The sequence below is a fragment of the Sabethes cyaneus genome, chromosome 2, assembly GCF_943734655.1.
Source record: "Sabethes cyaneus chromosome 2, idSabCyanKW18_F2, whole genome shotgun sequence".
NCBI lineage: Eukaryota > Metazoa > Arthropoda > Insecta > Diptera > Culicidae > Sabethes > Sabethes cyaneus.
In genome coordinates this window covers 97,022,994-97,042,108 of record NC_071354.1, presented here as the reverse complement: position 1 = coordinate 97,042,108, position 19,115 = coordinate 97,022,994, and the positions used below count along the sequence as shown (strand labels likewise).

Genomic DNA, 19,115 nt, shown 5'->3' with positions numbered 1-19,115 from the left:
ATATTCAGTAATTCGTTCCATAGATGATTGTATCCGGTTTCAGAATACTCTGGGATATGTTGCATCGCCAGTCCTGGCGTTTCAGCTACCAAATAAATGAGCATGTACTCATAAGAGTCGGTCAAACCGATTATCTTGGGGCACTGCTTGAGGCCAAGCTCGAAAGCTTCCCAACAGCTTGGTTTCATCGCTAAAATTGCGCATGACTTCATTGATCCTCACTGCTTCAAGGACCTACGTTTACAAACTTATCACGGCGCGACTCTACGAGCGAGTCTTCCACCGTACCCCTTTCGTTGCCATTTACTAGGTCTTCAGGCACTAGAAACAGCGTAGGATCAGCAAGCAGTGTATGTGTGGCAAATATTTTCTTTCGTGCGTCACAATACTCCTGCCGCTCTACCGGTCTACTGTAATCGCGATTCCATCGGAGCACCTTTGTATCCTACAAACCAATAACTGTCTGCAATCGAAGTTTTTCGACCGTTGAAAACTTAATTGAGTTTGATGAGCCGTCGCACAAGTTTGCTCAGAATTTGTTCAGTGTTAGATTTTTAGAAACTTGACCTGAAACATGCAATAAGATAATTCTTGTCAGGTGAATTTTACAAATAAGCAATTAAAAATCGCCCTAGTATGGGGTAATAAATCCTTTAAAAATGCAAATAAAGCCAAGCAGCTTTAGAATTGTTACTTGGATTGTGAGCACTTTGAGCATAAATGCGTAAATTTTGTGATACCTTTTGATAGACAATCCATGAATTCAAATCTTTAAATAAATTAAATGGTAGTCCTGAAAAGGCTTTATTTGATTCTCACGTCACTTAGCTTCCATTATGACATCCCCCTTCATTACGCAGAAGACCGTAGTTTTAGTGCTCACTTAACTTCTGCTTCTGCTATACTTCAATGGACAATTAAGATATAACTAAAATTTCTTTACTTCTGTGAGCGATAAAGACGGTTTTGGAACTTGTGGAATATCTCGACACATTAACCCACATTTTGGCATTTACCCTTCGCTTCCGGTAGAAACGAATCTAAATACATATATTGTTATAATATACTCAAGTACTTTTTTTACACGGGTTGCTTTTTCGATTATTAAGAACGGCACAACTTAGGGATCATTCTATTATTTCTCAATATATTTGGGACCGATGAATTTCTGCAACATTGATAGGAGTAGCCCGTGAGGGTCACCTCCAGTGCTGCAATTTTTCGACTGAAAATTTAAACGCCGGAAACTTTTTAACCTCAGTGTAAAAGATTACGGTTGACAGAAAGCTTTTTCGCTCTCATTTATATTTGTTCCCTCTCGACTGCTTGCATTTATTTCACTTACACTGCTTTGTGTATGAACATAGCTGTCATTCCTATATATTGAGCAGTGATTGATATACAATATCAATATCATTAAGATCCTGTTGATATTGAAATATCCATATCATTGAGATGCTGACAATATCATGAATGTCTAATATTACATGCTGAAAAATTATTGTATGATCATATAATTGAGTATCTAACTATCTAACTATATCATTGAAAATGATAATATTTGACTTTTTAGTTTCAGGCATTCATTATCATCAGCGTCTTAATGATATTGATATTGACAGCACCATTCAATACGTGATAGAACCTAGTGAATGAACTCGTCACTGCCAAAATAATTTTGAGGGATTGATCTAAAATAAATCTTCACTCGGATACAGTACGTTGTTTTCTTTTTCGATTGGTGTGCTATGATGTCGATTTTGACAAATAGTTGCATTCATTTTCATCGGAATTTTGCTATTGAAATTGAAAATTCGCAGCCCTGGTCACCTCACGTCTAATTGAGAGCGAATCATTATAACGGATATAACCGGAAAGTATGACTAAAATGCCTAATATACCTCTAACGCTAGATGCCACTATGTTACTGATGCTTGTCTTGACTGCAATCTGGCGTAAATGGTTTGAGTCTTCGCTTACTCCACGCCGGGGGTTTCAACCAGGCCACTGACATCTGTACATCACTTTGTCAAGAATGTTGTTATGTTTATAACACCAACTATACTTTTTCGGGCTCACAGCAAATTCTGCCAAGTATCACCTATTGTTCATGAGGTACTTGACCAGCCGTATTTTAGGAGGTGGCACACGTACATATTAGTTTCAGCTTTGTACAAAGCGTGTAAGGAGCGAGCTGCGATTCTTACTACGAAAATATGGCGTCATATCACGGGCCTGGTTTTGGTTACAGACGAAATGAGACATTTATAGTATTAGATGGCAATACGAAAAAATGGATGCCATAAACAAACATGATAATGAAAACAGGATGATTTTTTTGTTTTTGTATAAAGCACAACATACTTAACATATTTTCAGTGCTTATCTTTATATTTTTTGAAACGATGATTCTACAATTGATGAAGGGACGGTAAGGGAAAGTAATGAAGAAGGATTTTTTGAGAATGGAGGGGAAAGAGTGGAAAGGAAAGGGGGGGGGGGAGGGGGTAATAGGTAACTACGCTTAACAAGTTGTCGTTGTTACTCCTATCTTTTGTCCAATGCTGGAAGATGCATGGGTCGAACCAAGGTATAATCAAAGATTATAACCGGATTTGAACCCACAACACCTACCAGGGCGTGTGGCTCGCTGGTACCCGTGTACCTTTGAACCATAGAGGCGCTGGAAATATTAATATATGCCTGACCCCATTTCAAGGTCATGACTAAAAATCACGAGTTTGGTCAAGTGCTTATCTTGGCAATTACATCTTTAATCTCAGTTGTTGAATAAAACTGCATTGCGTCTGGTAAACTTTTTGTATATGTTTAGCTGATTTATGCTTAACGAATATTCCAAAATCCGTCCTTCGGTTGATGTTGACGAAATGTGTGACATCGTTTAGTCAATCTGAATTATAAAGTTGATATGATCATTACTCATTACTGGATCGTTAGTAGAGCTCTTTCTCTCTCTTTATAGACTTTCAGCTCAATCGAATTAGATCGACGGTTGTTAAAAACTATACCGATTTCGTCGCTGATAACTGATAAAGTCTGAATGAGCTGAAATGTTGTATATCTATAACTTTATTCGTTGAGAACATTTTTAATAGAATGTTTAGCTCTGTTTTACGAAACCAAAGGTCATTGACGCTATAAGTGCAAATAATGACAAACAGCAAAGAATTCCGCGTAAACTCCGGGGAACCTCCGGTGCAAAGATATCTACGCACCTACTGCTATCAGTAATCCGTATGATAACCCGTTCTTCGGATGTTGAACTCACTGCACCCTACCGGCGCGCATCTAAGAAGCCGGAAGCTCAACACTCGACACTGTATTGTACACATCAGTCTATTGACATTTGATAAGACGTGCGCGATTAACCTCAATGCCAAGCACCCTGCATAAACAACCGTGACGGATGATGATGAGTCGTGCAATGCACCGGTCTACCGGCTGTGCCGAGCCGCAGCATTTGCATTACGATCGGCGTCGTTGCTTCGCACAACACTCGGTCAAATCGATAACGCGATTAGACCGCTGCTGCTGCCTTTATCCCGCCGCTGAATGTGCGCACGATCTAGTATAGTAACTGTAATTGCGATTATCGCGTTCGCGCTTACTCAAAGATTAACCAATTATAATCGCCCTGAACTCCTTCGGAATGGTCGGTTGCAATGCAACCGAGGTGATGCCGTCGAGCGTCGCCTTCTGCAGTGGTGATATTTACATTTCATTCTTAATTGTAGAAACAAATTTCATCCTGCAGCAGCAGGGGGCAACCATCAACAACGCGGTTGGGTTGGGTGGGTGACGAAGATTATGACCGTTTGAGTACTCTTTGCATTCTCGACCGGGAGCGACCTATCCTCACCTCATCCTGTGCCCGGTGATCTTGAAAAGTTCAAGCATTGCCAGACACTTTATTGTTATTGCCGATGCAAAAGCAGAAAGCACTCTCTTTTTTTCCTGGCGCGTTTGTGAGGATAATTGTTTTGCTATTTTTTCTTCCTACATGCATATATCACTGCGGCGTGCGAAGCTATTTCTGTGAGGCCCTTACCAGAAGAGATGCGGTTGTTTATCAACGCAGTTGTTTCTCCGGTTAGTGCTATACGCTGTAAGCGTATCAGCAGTGGTCGTTATTCAATATTATTTTCCTAAGAATACGCCATATTAACGTCCCATATCGTCTGCAGCAGTAGACCAAGTTAAGCATCCTTTGACACGTTCATCTGCGATATAAAGAACTTCGAATGAGGTAGAACAATAAGCATTTGGTTTCAATCTGTTTGAGTTCAAGGATTATTACTTTAAAAATGTTTCTTGTTTGAAATCTACCAATTCCCGATGTCCCGAACTTAAATGACAACTGACTGATAACTGATAACATCTCGAGGAATTATTTTTTTACACTAAATTTTATGGAGAAGGTGCCTCAGCATGTCTGCAATTCAGATTGGGAACATATTTCTGTATACATCAACTTCAACTGTAAATTAAAACATTTCATTAACACTGTGATGAACTTTTCGAATATTCGATAATATTCCAATTTGTTTAGAATAAAAGTTTGTAATTTTGCATTCTCTAATTTCTATTTTCCTTGCTTCTCTCCCTTTTGCAGGAATTATGACATTGAGCCGTGGACCCTACAACGAGCTCGATAAAATGAGCCTTTTTCAAGATTTAAAGCTGAAACGAAGAAAAGTCGACTCAAGATGTAGCAGCGATGGGGAGTCCATAGCCGATACCAGTACTTCATCACCAGATCTTCTGCAACCGCTATCACCGAAGATGTGCGATCAGCAGCAGTCGGCAGGTCAGTTGGAGCTGGACGAGCACGGAGCCGAGTTGGAGGATGGCCCGCCAACTCCGGCTGCTGCAGCGGACCACCAGCACCACCACCAACAGCAACATTATCATCACCAGCATCCGCATCATCAACACCACCATCAGCAGCAGCCACAACAACAGCAACAACAACAGCAGCAGCAGCAGCAACAGCACCCGCAGCATCCGCACCATCATCATCATCAACCGCACCACCATCATCATAGCAATAATGTCGATAATAACAATACGTTAACAAGCAACAATAACAACAATAGTAATAACAACAACAATAACAGTCGTGATAGTTGCTTGACGTCACCAAAGCCGATGCTCGATAGCAGCCTCAAGGACGATGATGGTGGCAGTGATAGGGCATCGCCCGATTCGCCGGGTTTGCTGATAGATGAACGGCCACCTTCGAGACTGAATCCGAAACCGGATCCTGGCGGTAGTATACCGGTGTCGTATTCCAGTTCTGCCAATTGCGGTGGGGGCGCTAGTGTGATACGTTCGGTGGCGGATGAGCGTCCCCGGTCAGCCAGTCCGCCTAGCAGCCATAATTTAGCGCTAATGAATTCCATTCAACTGCTGCAGCAACACTATAACGCCAACAGTAGCAGTACTCTTTCTGTTGCAGGCGGCGGAAGCAGTAGCAGCGGCATCAGCAGCTGTAGGGAAACGTCCGGTGGCGGCCCAGATGGACCAAGTCATTCACAACAGCAGCATCAGCAACATGTGACCGTACTAGTCACTCCAAATCGCATAAAGTCTGACCAACCGACGACACTGGTCACGTTGGGGATGCGCAAGCAAGCACCACCGTCAATTAATCCAGCAGACACCAACACCGGCAGCGATAGCAGTAGTAACACCAACGGTAGTCATAATAGTACTAGTGATATCTGTAACGGTAGTAATAGCAACGCTAGTAATAATAATCAAGAGCCTAATAGACTTACATCGACACCGCAAAGTTCAACATCATCATCGCCGGCGTCCACGACATCTGCATCATCGTCGAATTCGTCATCAACGTCAAGCGCAACGCCGGGTCACATCCACATGTTTCAGCAGCCGCCGTTGGGTGGAATGTCTAAATTCGCATCTAGTCAAATTTCTTCAAATAGTCTAAACATTCAGCAGCAGCAGCATCTCGCACAGCAACAAATGCTGCAGGCCATGCAACAGCAGATTCGCATAAAGAAGGAACGCATGCCACAGTACACGATAGTAAACCAGAACACGAACACATCTCTGCTGCCGAGCGCGCACCAGCGGCAAACGAGCATGCAAATGATTCCTAATTCTCAGCAACAGGCGTACATGAAACGCGAACGATCGCTATCGAATCCAAACTATACCGTCGTAAACGTCAACATGCCTCCCGTATCGATGCATGGAAATGTGAACCAACAAAGGCAACAACCGCCACTGACCAGTGGCCGGATGGGCGTTCAATCTTCCAATCAGATGCAGCCACCAATGTCGCCTACCCAGCAGCAACAGAATCGCCAGCACAGTCCAATTCCAATTGGCTCTACCAACATGCCGCAATCACCATCCCACATAATTATCAAACGTGAACGGCAACCCCTGTCCGGCAGTCAACCGATGACCAGTCAAGCCATGCAACTATCACCCAATAACCAACGGTTACCGAGTCCTATCCAAGTCAGTCCCACCACATCCCCACTGAGTCCCGCGCTTCAGATTCGCCATCCCTCGCGAGACGCAGCCATCTTGTTTCGTGTAAAAAACGAAACGCAAATACCAAATCTCTTGTCCCAGCAGCTGGCTGGGGTCCCACCGCGGATGGCAGTGTGGCCGGGTAGTCAACAGCGTATCAACGGTGTCAAGCCGGAAGTAATCGGTGGTCCGCTTCCACCGCTAAGAAACCAAATATCACCCCAGCCGTCTCCGCAGCATTACCAGGGTCCAGGGCCAATTACCTCGCAAACATCCTTTCGAAATACTCCCACGGTCATCATGGGCGAATCTTGCGGGGTCCGGACGATGGTCTGGAGCTACGATTCTCCGCCGCAAGTACAAACGACGACACCCTCGATTCCGTCATCGCCGTCTGCGACCAGCACCGGCTCAATGCAAAGCCCGATGGGACCGAGTTCGTCACACAGCGGCAGCAGTGTTGGTGGTGGCAGTGGTGGCGGCGGTGGTGGTGGTGGTGTTGGTGGTAGTGGAGGTATCACCGGTATTGGAGGCGGAAATATTCCACAATCCCCGGGAGGCGCTCATCACCATCAAAACAGCAACAGCAGCAGCAGTAGTAGCAGCACCAGCAACAACGAGGAAGCGGCGCATCTACTTCTAAGCTTAGGACAAACCGTAAGGCAAAATGAGGTAAAGTTTGTTTGTTGGGCCTTGGGGCGGGGAAAAAGTTATTAAACTATTAAAGTACTATAATAATGGTGAAGGTTTTGGGAAAATTTATCACACTTCTAGAAATCTATTAGAATCTATTAGAATCTATTGCCACTAAACAGGAAAAGTTACAATCACAAACTTGTATCACCATTTGACCTAGAGAAGGATGAAACTTTTCCATATTATTCTACTGTTTATTTAACATTTTAACTTATACTTATTGCGCCTAAGACTAAGAGGTTTCATGTTCCGCGGAAAAGTCGGATGGACTGAGTTATTCTGTACCATCATAGAGACGCTCTATGATTCACAGGTGGTACCTATGTCAGCCCTTTTTTATTCGTTCGACTGTATTCGCAGATTTGAACTCTAAATAAACTTCGCGGCTCATGCCTGTACGTCACACTTCATCTTCTAGCTTGCCTTCCCAAGATTGATCGCAGGGTCTTACGCTCAGAGATGCCAAGAACTCATCGGTTAGCCCACTTCCACGTCCATGCTTCATGCCCGTAGGTCGCCACGTTTCTGCTCATAATTTAATTTTTCGGTAACAAAAGTGTCCTCATTAATCACCATCGAAATACCAACACACGAAAGTTGAAGACCTTCAGTGTTCGTTATCATCACTTAATTGGAATAAGACACTTACTTCTTCCGTAGGCAAAGTTATAATCTCAAGTCTGTAAAGTTCTACCGGCCTGATCAGCTTTGTTCATCGTAAGCTTCGTGACGCGGCATATGCTTCTTAAATCTCTTGCGAAGGTCCCATTTCCAACTTAAATGCCTAGAAATCGAAAATTGTATTCTTGTGTGGCATTACTTCTCATGTATTTGGTTATCGATGCATTATTTCTTAGCCTGATCATGCTAATCTCCCCTTTCAGACTGGCGTAGTTAGCCTCTACCATCGCAAAGTTTCAAGTGACAACGTCGAAGTCTTCTACGACGCCTAGGGGTTGACTACTCTTGCTGAAAATTACATTGCGTGTTCGCCACATCATACCTTCAATTCCAGTTCTACAAGATAGTCCATCCCCTTGTCGCGATTCATAGTGACTAGAGAGTTTTCCCGAAACGCGCATTTAGGACTTCACTTGTTCCAGAGTACCTTTCATCAGTCAGTCTATACGGAAATCCATTCTCATATTATCTGCCATGTTCGACTGTATCATCTGCTGCCTTGAAATCTACGAAAATATGACGCATTGGCTTGTTTTATTCCCGACATTTCTGAACGATTTGCCGGAGTGTGAAAGCCCGTTTAGTTCCCTCCTACGTATTCACTTGCTATTGGGAATAGACGACATCACAATATCTGAGAGAGCACCTTGCACACCAACGCATCCATTCATCCGGAAGCTTTTCTTACTTCCAAATCCCAAAAATTATCCAATAAACTTCCGTTACGTTTCTTGCCATGTTTAAGTTTTACCGGAAGTCGACCTTTTTCGACGGCTTTGTTAATCTGTGTGCAGCGTTTGCGAGAGTGGTTCACCTTCTCCTAGAACTTTGGCGTGTCATTAGTCCGCAATAATCTCAATTTTTACTTTCCTGATCGTAGCTAACTTGTTCCACACTGGCCGATACTTCCCAAATTCTGCTTCGGGGCAATATTTTCCAAGCTCTTTCTTTCATTAGTTGCTGGTAATCCCTCGTCAAACCAGTCGTTTCGTGCACTCAGAGTTTCTACACCTAACGCCACGGCTGCGACCTTTCACATAGCGAAACAAGGAAAAAGTGGTCGAAGCACCTAACTCCGCAGAGGACGGCAGAGTTTTTTACTAACCGAGTAGAGCTCTTGGCAGTTTGTGCGGTATCTAGCTGCTGAATTATTAGCCGAAGAGGACGGATTTGATGGCGAACGGTGTATCGTCAATATGTACTGCTACTAGATAATGTTCCAAGTCAATGTCCGCAGCTCCTATGGAGTGTTAATGTTGTTCCGGAAAAACCTGCCATCTAAAAGAACGTGGTTGATTTGGTTCGTTGTTCGTCAGTTGCTCTTAATGATACAAATTTTAGGTTTCATAAGCTAATTTTCGTACACTCAATGCAAGAAAACTAAGTTGCAGTTGGATTTACTAGCCCAGCAATTGCATTGTGAATTGGCTTATAAATCCGTTGATTAGAAATTCCAAAGCGGAATGTACCATCAATGTATCACCAAGACTTTGCTTTGTACAAATTCTTTTTGGCATTCTGTTTCCAAATTCTGAATTTCGTGTTTCATGAAAAAAATTGTCTCCGGTGAAGTGCATTCTCCTCTCCGTTTTGGAATCGCTAAAACAAACTCACCGGTAATAATTTTAATTTTCTCTTTCTCTGCGTTCCTTCCGTATCTTGAGGCTCAACCATGGACACCCAGTCGGACGGGACTGCCGCTGAACATGGAACGGCTGTGGGCAGGTGACTACAGCCAGTTTCCCACCGGTCATCAGATGCACGCCCTGAACCTAACCTCGCAGCAACCATGGAACATACCGCCCGGCCCAAAAAAGGTAACACAACGTGTGAGTGAGTGAAGCTCAAATTAGTACCAAAAAATTCCGTTTTATTCCCGCAGGAACTGCTAGATGATATGCCGCCAGATGAGGACGAGCAACCGCTTGTGTGTATGATTTGCGAAGACAAGGCTACTGGACTGCACTACGGTATCATTACTTGCGAGGGCTGTAAGGGTTTCTTCAAGCGAACAGTACAGAACCGGAGAGTTTACACCTGTGTAGCGGACGGTACCTGCGAGATCACTAAGGCCCAACGGAATCGCTGCCAGTATTGTAGGTTTAAGAAGTGCATCGAACAAGGCATGGTGCTTCAAGGTAGCATCACTTATAAATACGAAGTCCCAAAATAATTTCAAACCCACTTTCTCATTTTCTTTCGCAGCTGTTCGAGAAGATCGAATGCCGGGTGGGCGCAACAGTGGAGCAGTTTACAACCTGTACAAAGTTAAATATAAGAAACACAAAAAGAACAACCAGAAACTGAACAACCACCAACAGAAGCTAGGCCTGCCCGGTAGCGACAATCCGAAGTCGATGTATCTGACCTCGTCGACGACGCCGCCGATCAAGTCTGAAAGTATTAGTCTGCCATCACATCTGGTCAACGGGACAATCCTGAAGACCGCACTAACCAACCCGAGCGAAATCGTGCATTTACGCCATAGACTGGACAACGCCGTCAGCTCGTCCAAGGATCGGTCGATCTCGTACGAGCAAGCCTTGAACATGATACATACCCTTATAGACTGTGATGCTATGGAGGACATAGCGACCCTGCCGCATTTTAGTGAATTCCTCGCCGACAAGTCGGAGATTGGCGATAAGCTCTGTAATATAGGTGATTCCATTGTACATAAACTGGTCTCGTGGACCCGTAAGCTGCCATTTTATATGGACATCGCGGTCGAGATTCACACGAAACTACTGACGGACAAATGGCACGAGATTCTGGTGCTAACGACGGCCGCCTATCAGGCAATGCACGGCAAGAGAAGCAGCAGTAATCAACTCTCGAGTGGACCGGAAGGTGCGACAAGCCTTGCGCCCGATAAAGAAGATCCGGAGTTTGTCGAAGAAGTGAGTATTCTCTGTTAAGCCATATGATCATTTTCATCAAACTTTCATTCATAGATTACTGCCCAGCTCCAAACGCTGCAATCCTGCCTGACGACGTTGATGGGTCGTCCGATCTCAATCGAGGAGCTAAAAATCGACGTTGGACTGATGGTGGAGAAGATGACCCAAATTACCGTCATGTTTCGGAGGAGTAAGCTTAAAATGGAAGAGTACGTTTGTCTGAAGGTTTACATTCTATTGAATAAAGGTAAGTTGAAAAAATATAGAACCAATAATGAGTATGAAAATGAAAATGTTTTTTTTAACCTCCGCAGAAGCTGAATTGGAAAGCATACAGGAACGATATGTGCAAGTACTTAGAACCTACCTACAACATACCGTGCCGCATAGCCCCAATCGGCTATCGGACCTTCTTTCCCACATACCTGAGGTAAGTAAAGTTTACTTATTATTACTTCGTTTTGAAACCGTGTTCATATCTCTCATTGTAATAGTAATGGGAAAGGGAATCCTAATAACAATGGGAAAGATAATTTTTAGAATTTGGGTGTTGAATGTGAACTGGTTAAAAACTACGAGAGCGAAACTATGGAATCTTACCTTCTCATTTTGCTGTTAATCCTCTTGTCAGAACCAAATGGCTCACAATAATTAATTACCATAGTTAAGAATCTCCAGAGTAATACAAGGTGTTGAGGAACGAAGTTAGCGTGTAAGAATTCCATGAGTTATCTTTTCGGCTTACTCGTCAACGCAGGTGTCTTTCCTTTAGTATGAAAATGGGCATACATGTCAAAGTGGAGCTATCGACTGTTGATGATTCCCAAAATTTATGTTTTCGGCGGGACAGTCAATCGGCAAAGACGACACTTTATTTATGCTATACCGGACGTTTCGATGTATTTAACATCTTTTTCAAGGAGTTAAAACCACGTATCGTCTTTTGTCTGGTAGCTTCTGTTGAAGGTTTAAACTAGTCACATTGATTAGTAATACTAACATTAACTGAGTATATTCGAAAGAAATTCTTGCGGATCGTTTTAATACACACCCTGGCTGAATCGGTACACTATTTGGCTATAAAAAGCGCATAAAAAGGAAAATAAAAAAGCGTAGATAACTATCAAAAAATCTCTGTCTCAAGTACGATATCAAAAATATTTGAGCTTGTCGTGTTGGAACCAACATTTGCATTTACATCGCAGATAATCAATGTGGCTCGTCCCTGATTATTATCTTCGATTACCGGTCGCAAATAACAGTTATTTACATTGATCTTTCCGCAGCTTTCGATAAATTGAGCTATCGAATTGCCCGTTACTGCACTGATTCCGTTCATACCTATCTGATCGCTACCTTAAAGTGAATATCGAGGGCCGTCTCTCAGGATCGTTCACTACCCATCACACGAATTCCACTAGGCAGCCATTTGTTGTTGACGATGCAGCTCTGCCTCACACCTGCAGTCACCTATATAGGGTCATTCAAGACGTCATTATACAACATTGTATAATGCTTTACACTGAGCCACGATAAGATGAACATATTTATCTAGAAAATTCGGGCAAACATCTTTCAATGAACGCTAGCAAAAAGTATTCTAAACTTTGTTGATCTGCGCCAATATAAGACTCTAAGACAATTAGAGCAGTAGTGGCCAGGCACAGGTATGGTCCGGGTCAAATCAGATCGCCGCATGAATGCCGCGGCTCGCAACGACATCTGGTCATCCCTGCGCATAAAATATGCGGCAGCGAAAACCAATTTCTAGGAATCATTACAAAATTGAAACCGAAAAGCATTCAGATCCACAACATGCACGAGGCTATGCGACTAAACTAAATGACCCTTGTGTCATCCAAAAATCCGTCCGCGGGCCGCACGAATCATCTCGAAGGGCCGCAGTTTGGCCATCACTGAGTTAGAGGAATTCCAAATGATCTGAGTCGTAAACAGGATTAGTCTACGCCATATGGAAAGCGAAGTCGCGGAGGATTGGGTGAAAAGTAAATGCGTCGGAAACCAAATATATGATAGGAAGAGGGCCAAAGGAGATAAATGCGCGCCTCCCACGGACAATAACCGTTGAGGTAACGAACTCGAAATGGTAGATGAGTTCGTGTATTTGGGATCGCTAGAGATCTCGCACGGCAGCAATGTATGTCTTTATGGACTTGAAGCTGTGATGCTGCTCACGCAGGACTTACACTCCCTTGTTGTACTCGAGCGAAAGGGTGCTGCAGACGATATTTTGCGGAACACAAACTGAAAGTGGAGAGTGGCGGAGGTATAAAATTAAAACTGGCTGTCACTGGATTAAGAGATTCGCCATAGCGTTCAAGTTGGTGGCCTGCGGTAAGCCGGGCACGTCGTAAGAATGCCAGCCGACGCAAAAGTGCGAGGAAAACGGTTCTCTTCAACAACCCCGCCGTCATCAAAAACAGTGGAGCTCAAGGTGCAAGATGGCTCGACTAGATCGAAAATGACTTGCGACTTCTGAGACGTTACTACGACTCTATACTGAGGACGACGGCGTCGAACGGGATAAATAGTTCTCTGGCGTTGCAATCTTCGGTCGTTTTTATTGCTCCTCTATGAAAATGATTTACCTAGACTAAATCTATACGTAAAACCCCAATTATTGGCTGGCGATACCTGGTTATCATACTTGGACTCAAACCCTGATGACATAATTCGTCGACTGAAGGAAGATTTGGTTGAGCTCCAAGATTTTTTTAACGAAAACTTACTCTCACTGAACTTGACGAAGATCTCCAATAATTAGCTATCCCTGACGAGGACTGATTGCTTTTGTAGCTCAAGTACAATCTGGGTAGCAGCCGCATTGACCACTCCCCAGACGTCCGAGCTAGAACACATCCTTTGGACTAAGTTGTCCGGAGTAGTGTCATGTCCGCTCACTGCCTGCATGTTGCTTCTCGCGCCCAGGAAACGAAGGCATATAAAGAAAACATGTTCTGCAGTTTCTTCAACATCCACGCATTCGGGACACGCGGGGGACTCCGCATGCCCGAACTTGTGCAGATACTGTCTAAAACAACCATGCCCTGACAGAATCTGTGTCAGGTGGAAGTTCAACGTCCTCACAGATGATGATGCCAATAGGCATCATACCCGCTAAGACGCAGATTGCATCATATGAAACTGTGCGATACGCACTCGCCACTCTCAAACACATGAGACGGTAGGTACTTTTCAGTTTACCTAGGTAGCTTTTGGTTCCTAACGCCGATGGCCACAGCGGTCCGCCATACCTAAGTATGGACTGGACCACGTTGGCTAAAAGCCTTCGCTTGCTACCATATACCGCAGAGCTATTAGACATCATACGAGACAATGCCGAAATAGCTGTGGAAGCCTTCTTGCAGGCATAGTCGGCGTGGCTCCCGATGTTTGCTTGCTGCATCGACTTACGGTTGTTCACCACGATAACCTCCGTTTTATGATGCGCTAGGTCCAGTTTCCTGGAGCGCATCCAATCTTCGACAATGCTTATAGAGTGGGCAGCTGTCAACTCAACCTCTCTGATAGATTCACCGTAGACTTCCAAGGTGATATCGTCAGCAAATCCGACAATCACCACCCCTACCGGGAACTTTAGCTTCAACACCTCGTCATACATGACGACAACAACACCGGGCCCAGTATGGAACCTTGCGGAACCCCTGCGGTGATTGCAACGCACTTCTGGCCCTCCTCCTTGTTGTAGCATAGCATCCGATTCTGGAAATAATTTTTCAGAATCCTGTACTGCGACACCGGCACTTAGACGTTCCGAAGCGAGTTAGATATGGAGTCCCAACTAGCGCTATTAAACACATTTCTCACGTCGAGCGTGACAACTGCGTAATAGCGGATACCCGTCCTCTTACGCTGAATTGCCACATCGGCTGTTTTAGTGACAGACAAGATGGCATCCACCGTAGATTTGCCTTTACGGAAGCCGAATTGGTTCCTTGACAGACGGTTTGTACCCTCCGTGTACTGTACGAGTCTGTTAAAGATAACCCTCTCCAGCACCTTGCCGGCAGTATCGAGCAGACAGATCGGCCTATGTGACGAGGGGACACCCGGAGGTTTTCCCGGCTTCGGCAATAGGACCAGGTTCTGTCGCTTCCATCTGTCCGGGAAGTGACCATCTTCCAGGCATCTACTCTGGAATACTGCTTCGGGAGTCTTCAAAATAGCCGCTTTAATGGCCAAATTCGGGATTCCGTCTGGTCCCGGTGTCGGCATGAAGGCCGACCATCCTACACTATGGTCTGAGATACTGGAACGTCGGCCGTGGGACGACTCAGCGGCCTGAGGCCAGGGCCTTGGCTCGACGCGCAAAAAGAGGCCCTCGATGATTCGCTCCAGTATCTCTGGCGATCGCTCTGCGGGCGCCATAACGCCCTTGGTCTTTGGCATTACGACCCTGTAGACATCACCCCACGGGTTCGCATTAGCACTAGCACATAACCTTTCAAAGCAGGCTCGTTTACTAGCTTTTATCCCACTCTTCGCTGCGCGTGCAACAACAAGTGCTACTCGACATTCAGCCCTGTCTTCATCCGAACAAGCTCTTTGCATAATTCTCCTCGCACGAAAGCACGCTCCGCGGAGTTCCGCGATTTCATCTGTCCACCAGTAAGCCGGTGACCTGTCATACCTAGGTCGACTTTTCCTAGGCATGGTAGCGTCACACGATCGCGACAGTACCTCAACCAAATGATCAGCGTTCGGATCGGGCATACCGCGATCCGATCTCTCCGGATCGCTTCCACAAATACTTCGGGATCGAAGTATGATGTCTTCCATCCACGGGTGGTTGGAGTGTTGGCCTTACTCGCCGCCTGCCGCCTCGTTATCTGACCGACACCATAGCGGACCGCCTGATGGTCACTGTGAGTGTAGCCATTGTCTACCCTCCAGTCTCCTATCAGACCAGGACTGCCGAAAGTCACGTCGATGATAGACTCCGCACCGTTCCTACTGAAGGTACTTGTGTTGCCGACGTTGGCCAGATCTATGTTAAGCTTTGCCAGAGCTTCAAGCAGAATCCGACCCCTATGGTTCGTGCGACGACTTCCTCACTCTACCGCCCAAGCAAGCTTCCGACTGCTTGAACATGCTCAGTGGGCATACCGACCACCCCACTTTTAGCCTAGCAGCTTTCAGGGCTTTGTTTCCGTCAGTCAGCGGAAGTCGACTGGTGGCTATCTGGGTCCCGGCCGGACCCTTGCGTTGGCGAACCGCCTCGGTTGCCACCACCACTCCACTTTGCTCTTTGAGAGCTTGTACGACCTCGCGCACTTCGGTGATCTCGTCCAGGTTCTTAAGCTGGAGAGTCACTTCTGGTGTGAGAGCACGTACCTGCACTCCGTCCCCGAGCACTCCTTCCTCTATGGACTTGTATGCGGAACTCTTCTTTGTGGCGTCCTTCTTTAACTCGAGGATCATATCGCCCGTGCGTGAGCGGCGGATGTTCCGCACGTCCGCGCCCAGATCCTTGAGTAGGGCGTCTTTTCTCATGGCCTTCAGAACCTCCGAGTATTTCGACCCGTCGGTTTTCAGGATAAGAGCGTCGCCCTTCTTCGCTCGCTTTCTTGCCGGTTTAGGTGGAGCAGTTTTTTTTACTGGAGCCTCATCCGCCTTTTCTCTTGGCCCTAACCTCGGTCCACGGGCCACCTGTCTTGGAGCTTCCCGCTGGTTTATCGGTTAGCTCTGCCAACCCGCTAGCCTGAGGGCTTTTACCGATCAGGCGTTTTTTCGGTCCACCAGGGGTGCTATCCCCCGGGGACTGTCTTGGGCGCTTGGCGGATGCCTTACCGCTGCTGGTAGCGCTTTCCGTGGCCTCTTGGGCCGCGTTACGACACTCCGTCAACGGGCAAGCGTCCGTTTATACTGCCTTCGACGCCTTCACGGTCACCTTCTTCGCCTCTCCTGCACGCGCCACGAGGTCGTTGTGCGTTTTGGTCGCTGCATTCAAGGTTCTCCGAAGCATGAGCAAGCTCTGCTTCAGGTCCTTGGAGAAATTGCCGCGACCTGACGTAAACTCGATTATTACATCGAGCTGCTGTGACGCTGCTACCACTTTAGGTACAGCGTCTCTATTCTTCTCCATCGCCCTGATTAGCGCTGGGCCATTCATCGCTGTGTCCGGCGTGGTAGGCATACCGCTGCCTTTGCCACCCATACTAGCGCTCCTAGTTGCATCCTTCTCCACCCTTGGTGGAGAACGCTGGATGCCTCCTCTAGCGAACGGGTTTTCCACCGTATCTACACTTGTTGTATTTTTGATTTTGTTTTCCATAAGAATCCCACGAGTTGAGAGGAAAGAAAAGTCCGCCACATCAGAGCCCCTCATGATGCGGTAAGGGCTGATTACTGTGGAGGGCGCTCTGGTACTTCACAGGCTCCGTTTGAGGCTGAGTATTTATAGAACCCCCCCCCCCCCCCACTATTCATCCCTCGGCACGGGTCGCATGGCACCTTGGATTAGGGATTTATCCATTCATTACTTTTAGCCATGGATAACAGCTATTAAAACCATCCTCCTTTGGGGGCTTTGGACCCTCTGCTCAGGTGCTCAGTATTTTCAGGTTCATCGAACATGCTTCTACCGAGATCCGTCATTTGCAGGCGGAGAGTTTACACTCAGCCTTCGCATGAGTGCCCCCTTCTCTGTCCGCATACGACCCTAGTTTCCACCGGTTGTCCGATTTCCACTAAGGAACGTATCCCGGATGGTACCACGAGGAGGTAGAGAAGGAGTTGCTAAATAAGAGGCTGTGAAACTTCGTGGTAGTTCTGGAGCGCATTGTTCAACCATTTACTATCCCTCTAAGCCCGTCTGACATTTCTCATCGAACCAGGCATTACGTTGATTCTTCTTATGGAACCCATTGGCACCTCCGTTGGGTTGTTGGCAAATGCTTTGACACTATTACAGCCCTTGAAGGGTTCCCGATTACCTCTCACTCAACCTGCAACGCTGCGTCATGGCGCGTACTTAATGGCGACTTCGCGCAGGTTTAGTCATTCCAGATTCCAGATACCTAACAACTAAAAGTCAAATGATCTACACGCATTTTTAACTGAAACAAAGTTATTTCCGATCATTAGACATTGGGAAACTGTGAAATGGGTCCTATAATTAGTCTATATACCAACCCTAAGAAATGTAAACAAAACCTACTCATAGTCATACATCCTTTAACTTTTACCTCCCTCTCTCTCTACAGATCCAAACCGCCGCCAATTTGCTACTGGAGAGTAAAATGTTCTACGTGCCGTTCGTTCTGAACTCCGCCAGCATTAGGTAGCAGATGATCGAACGGGGTATGATTGAACCACTCCAGCACGAGCTTCACCGTTTCCACGAAGAACAACAACAACAACAACATCAGCAAAATCAACCGACTGATCCTCCTAGCAAACCAGCAGCACCGCCGTCAGCATCATCGACAACAACCGTACGTCAGCACGACATGAAACCACCGCAACCGTCATTCGCGCATCACCCAGTACTTCAGATCCCTACCGCACCGTTCGCGCAGCATTCATCGCAAATTCAACCCAAACGACCGGTATCATCATCATCAGCAACAGCAACGTCTACTTCAACATTGGTTTCCAGCAACAACAACAACAACAACCAGCCAACACCACTGCCAGCAGCGACGTTGACACAGCAACAATTACAACAGCACGTGCAACCAATGCTTCAGCAATCGCAGCAGCAGCAACAACACCAGCAACAGCAAGTAGTGCAACAACAGCTGCAACCGCGTCAGTCACCACCGCAACAATCGCAAACCATCCAGCAGCGCAGCGGATCTGTGACGATTTTTGTTATCAAAACTATGTTACCTGATGAGTAATAGGTAATGTTTCATTTTCGCATCCATTGTTGAGAGTAACAACAATTGCAACAATTTGTTATTTAAGGTTATGATCGTAATATTGCGCGCGGGAGTGTACTGAGTTTCGATTTTTTACTTTACCTTTTTTTCTAGGTAAGGCAAGAGTTTTTTTCTCTTCGCCCAAAACCCATAACGAGTAGATTCTCGTTTTTAGTTGTTTTTGTTTTTTTTTATGAACTGTTTTTTTTTTAAATATTTTTAAAACGATTTCTCGTTGAGCGTTGAAATAGGTCACTGTAAGGCAACCAAGGCAAAGAGAAAACAATTTTTAACGTGGATAGAATAGATGTATTTCATTATATACACATCTGAAAGCATAGAGATTTTGCATATACACGCACTCATATACACTAAAACTTGAAAAATATGTAAAAATCGAATC

General features: G+C 45.5%; 1 protein-coding gene across 1 annotated transcript in view; it reads left to right on the top strand.

Annotated features, from left to right (window-relative positions):
* The window catches only part of LOC128738835 (hormone receptor 4), a 57,469-nt gene extending 39,111 nt beyond the window's left edge, over positions 1-18,358 (top strand). The window contains exons 2-10 of the mRNA XM_053834251.1: positions 4,634-4,970; positions 5,067-6,994; positions 7,061-7,200; positions 9,570-9,722; positions 9,788-10,043; positions 10,111-10,805; positions 10,860-11,052; positions 11,120-11,235; positions 18,053-18,358. Coding sequence (XP_053690226.1) covers positions 4,639-4,970; positions 5,067-6,994; positions 7,061-7,200; positions 9,570-9,722; positions 9,788-10,043; positions 10,111-10,805; positions 10,860-11,052; positions 11,120-11,235; positions 18,053-18,133 — 3,894 coding nt within the window. The 5' untranslated portion in view covers positions 4,634-4,638 and the 3' untranslated portion in view covers positions 18,134-18,358. The remainder of the gene's footprint in view (positions 1-4,633; positions 4,971-5,066; positions 6,995-7,060; positions 7,201-9,569; positions 9,723-9,787; positions 10,044-10,110; positions 10,806-10,859; positions 11,053-11,119; positions 11,236-18,052) is intronic.
* Positions 18,359-19,115: the final 757 nt, after the last annotated feature.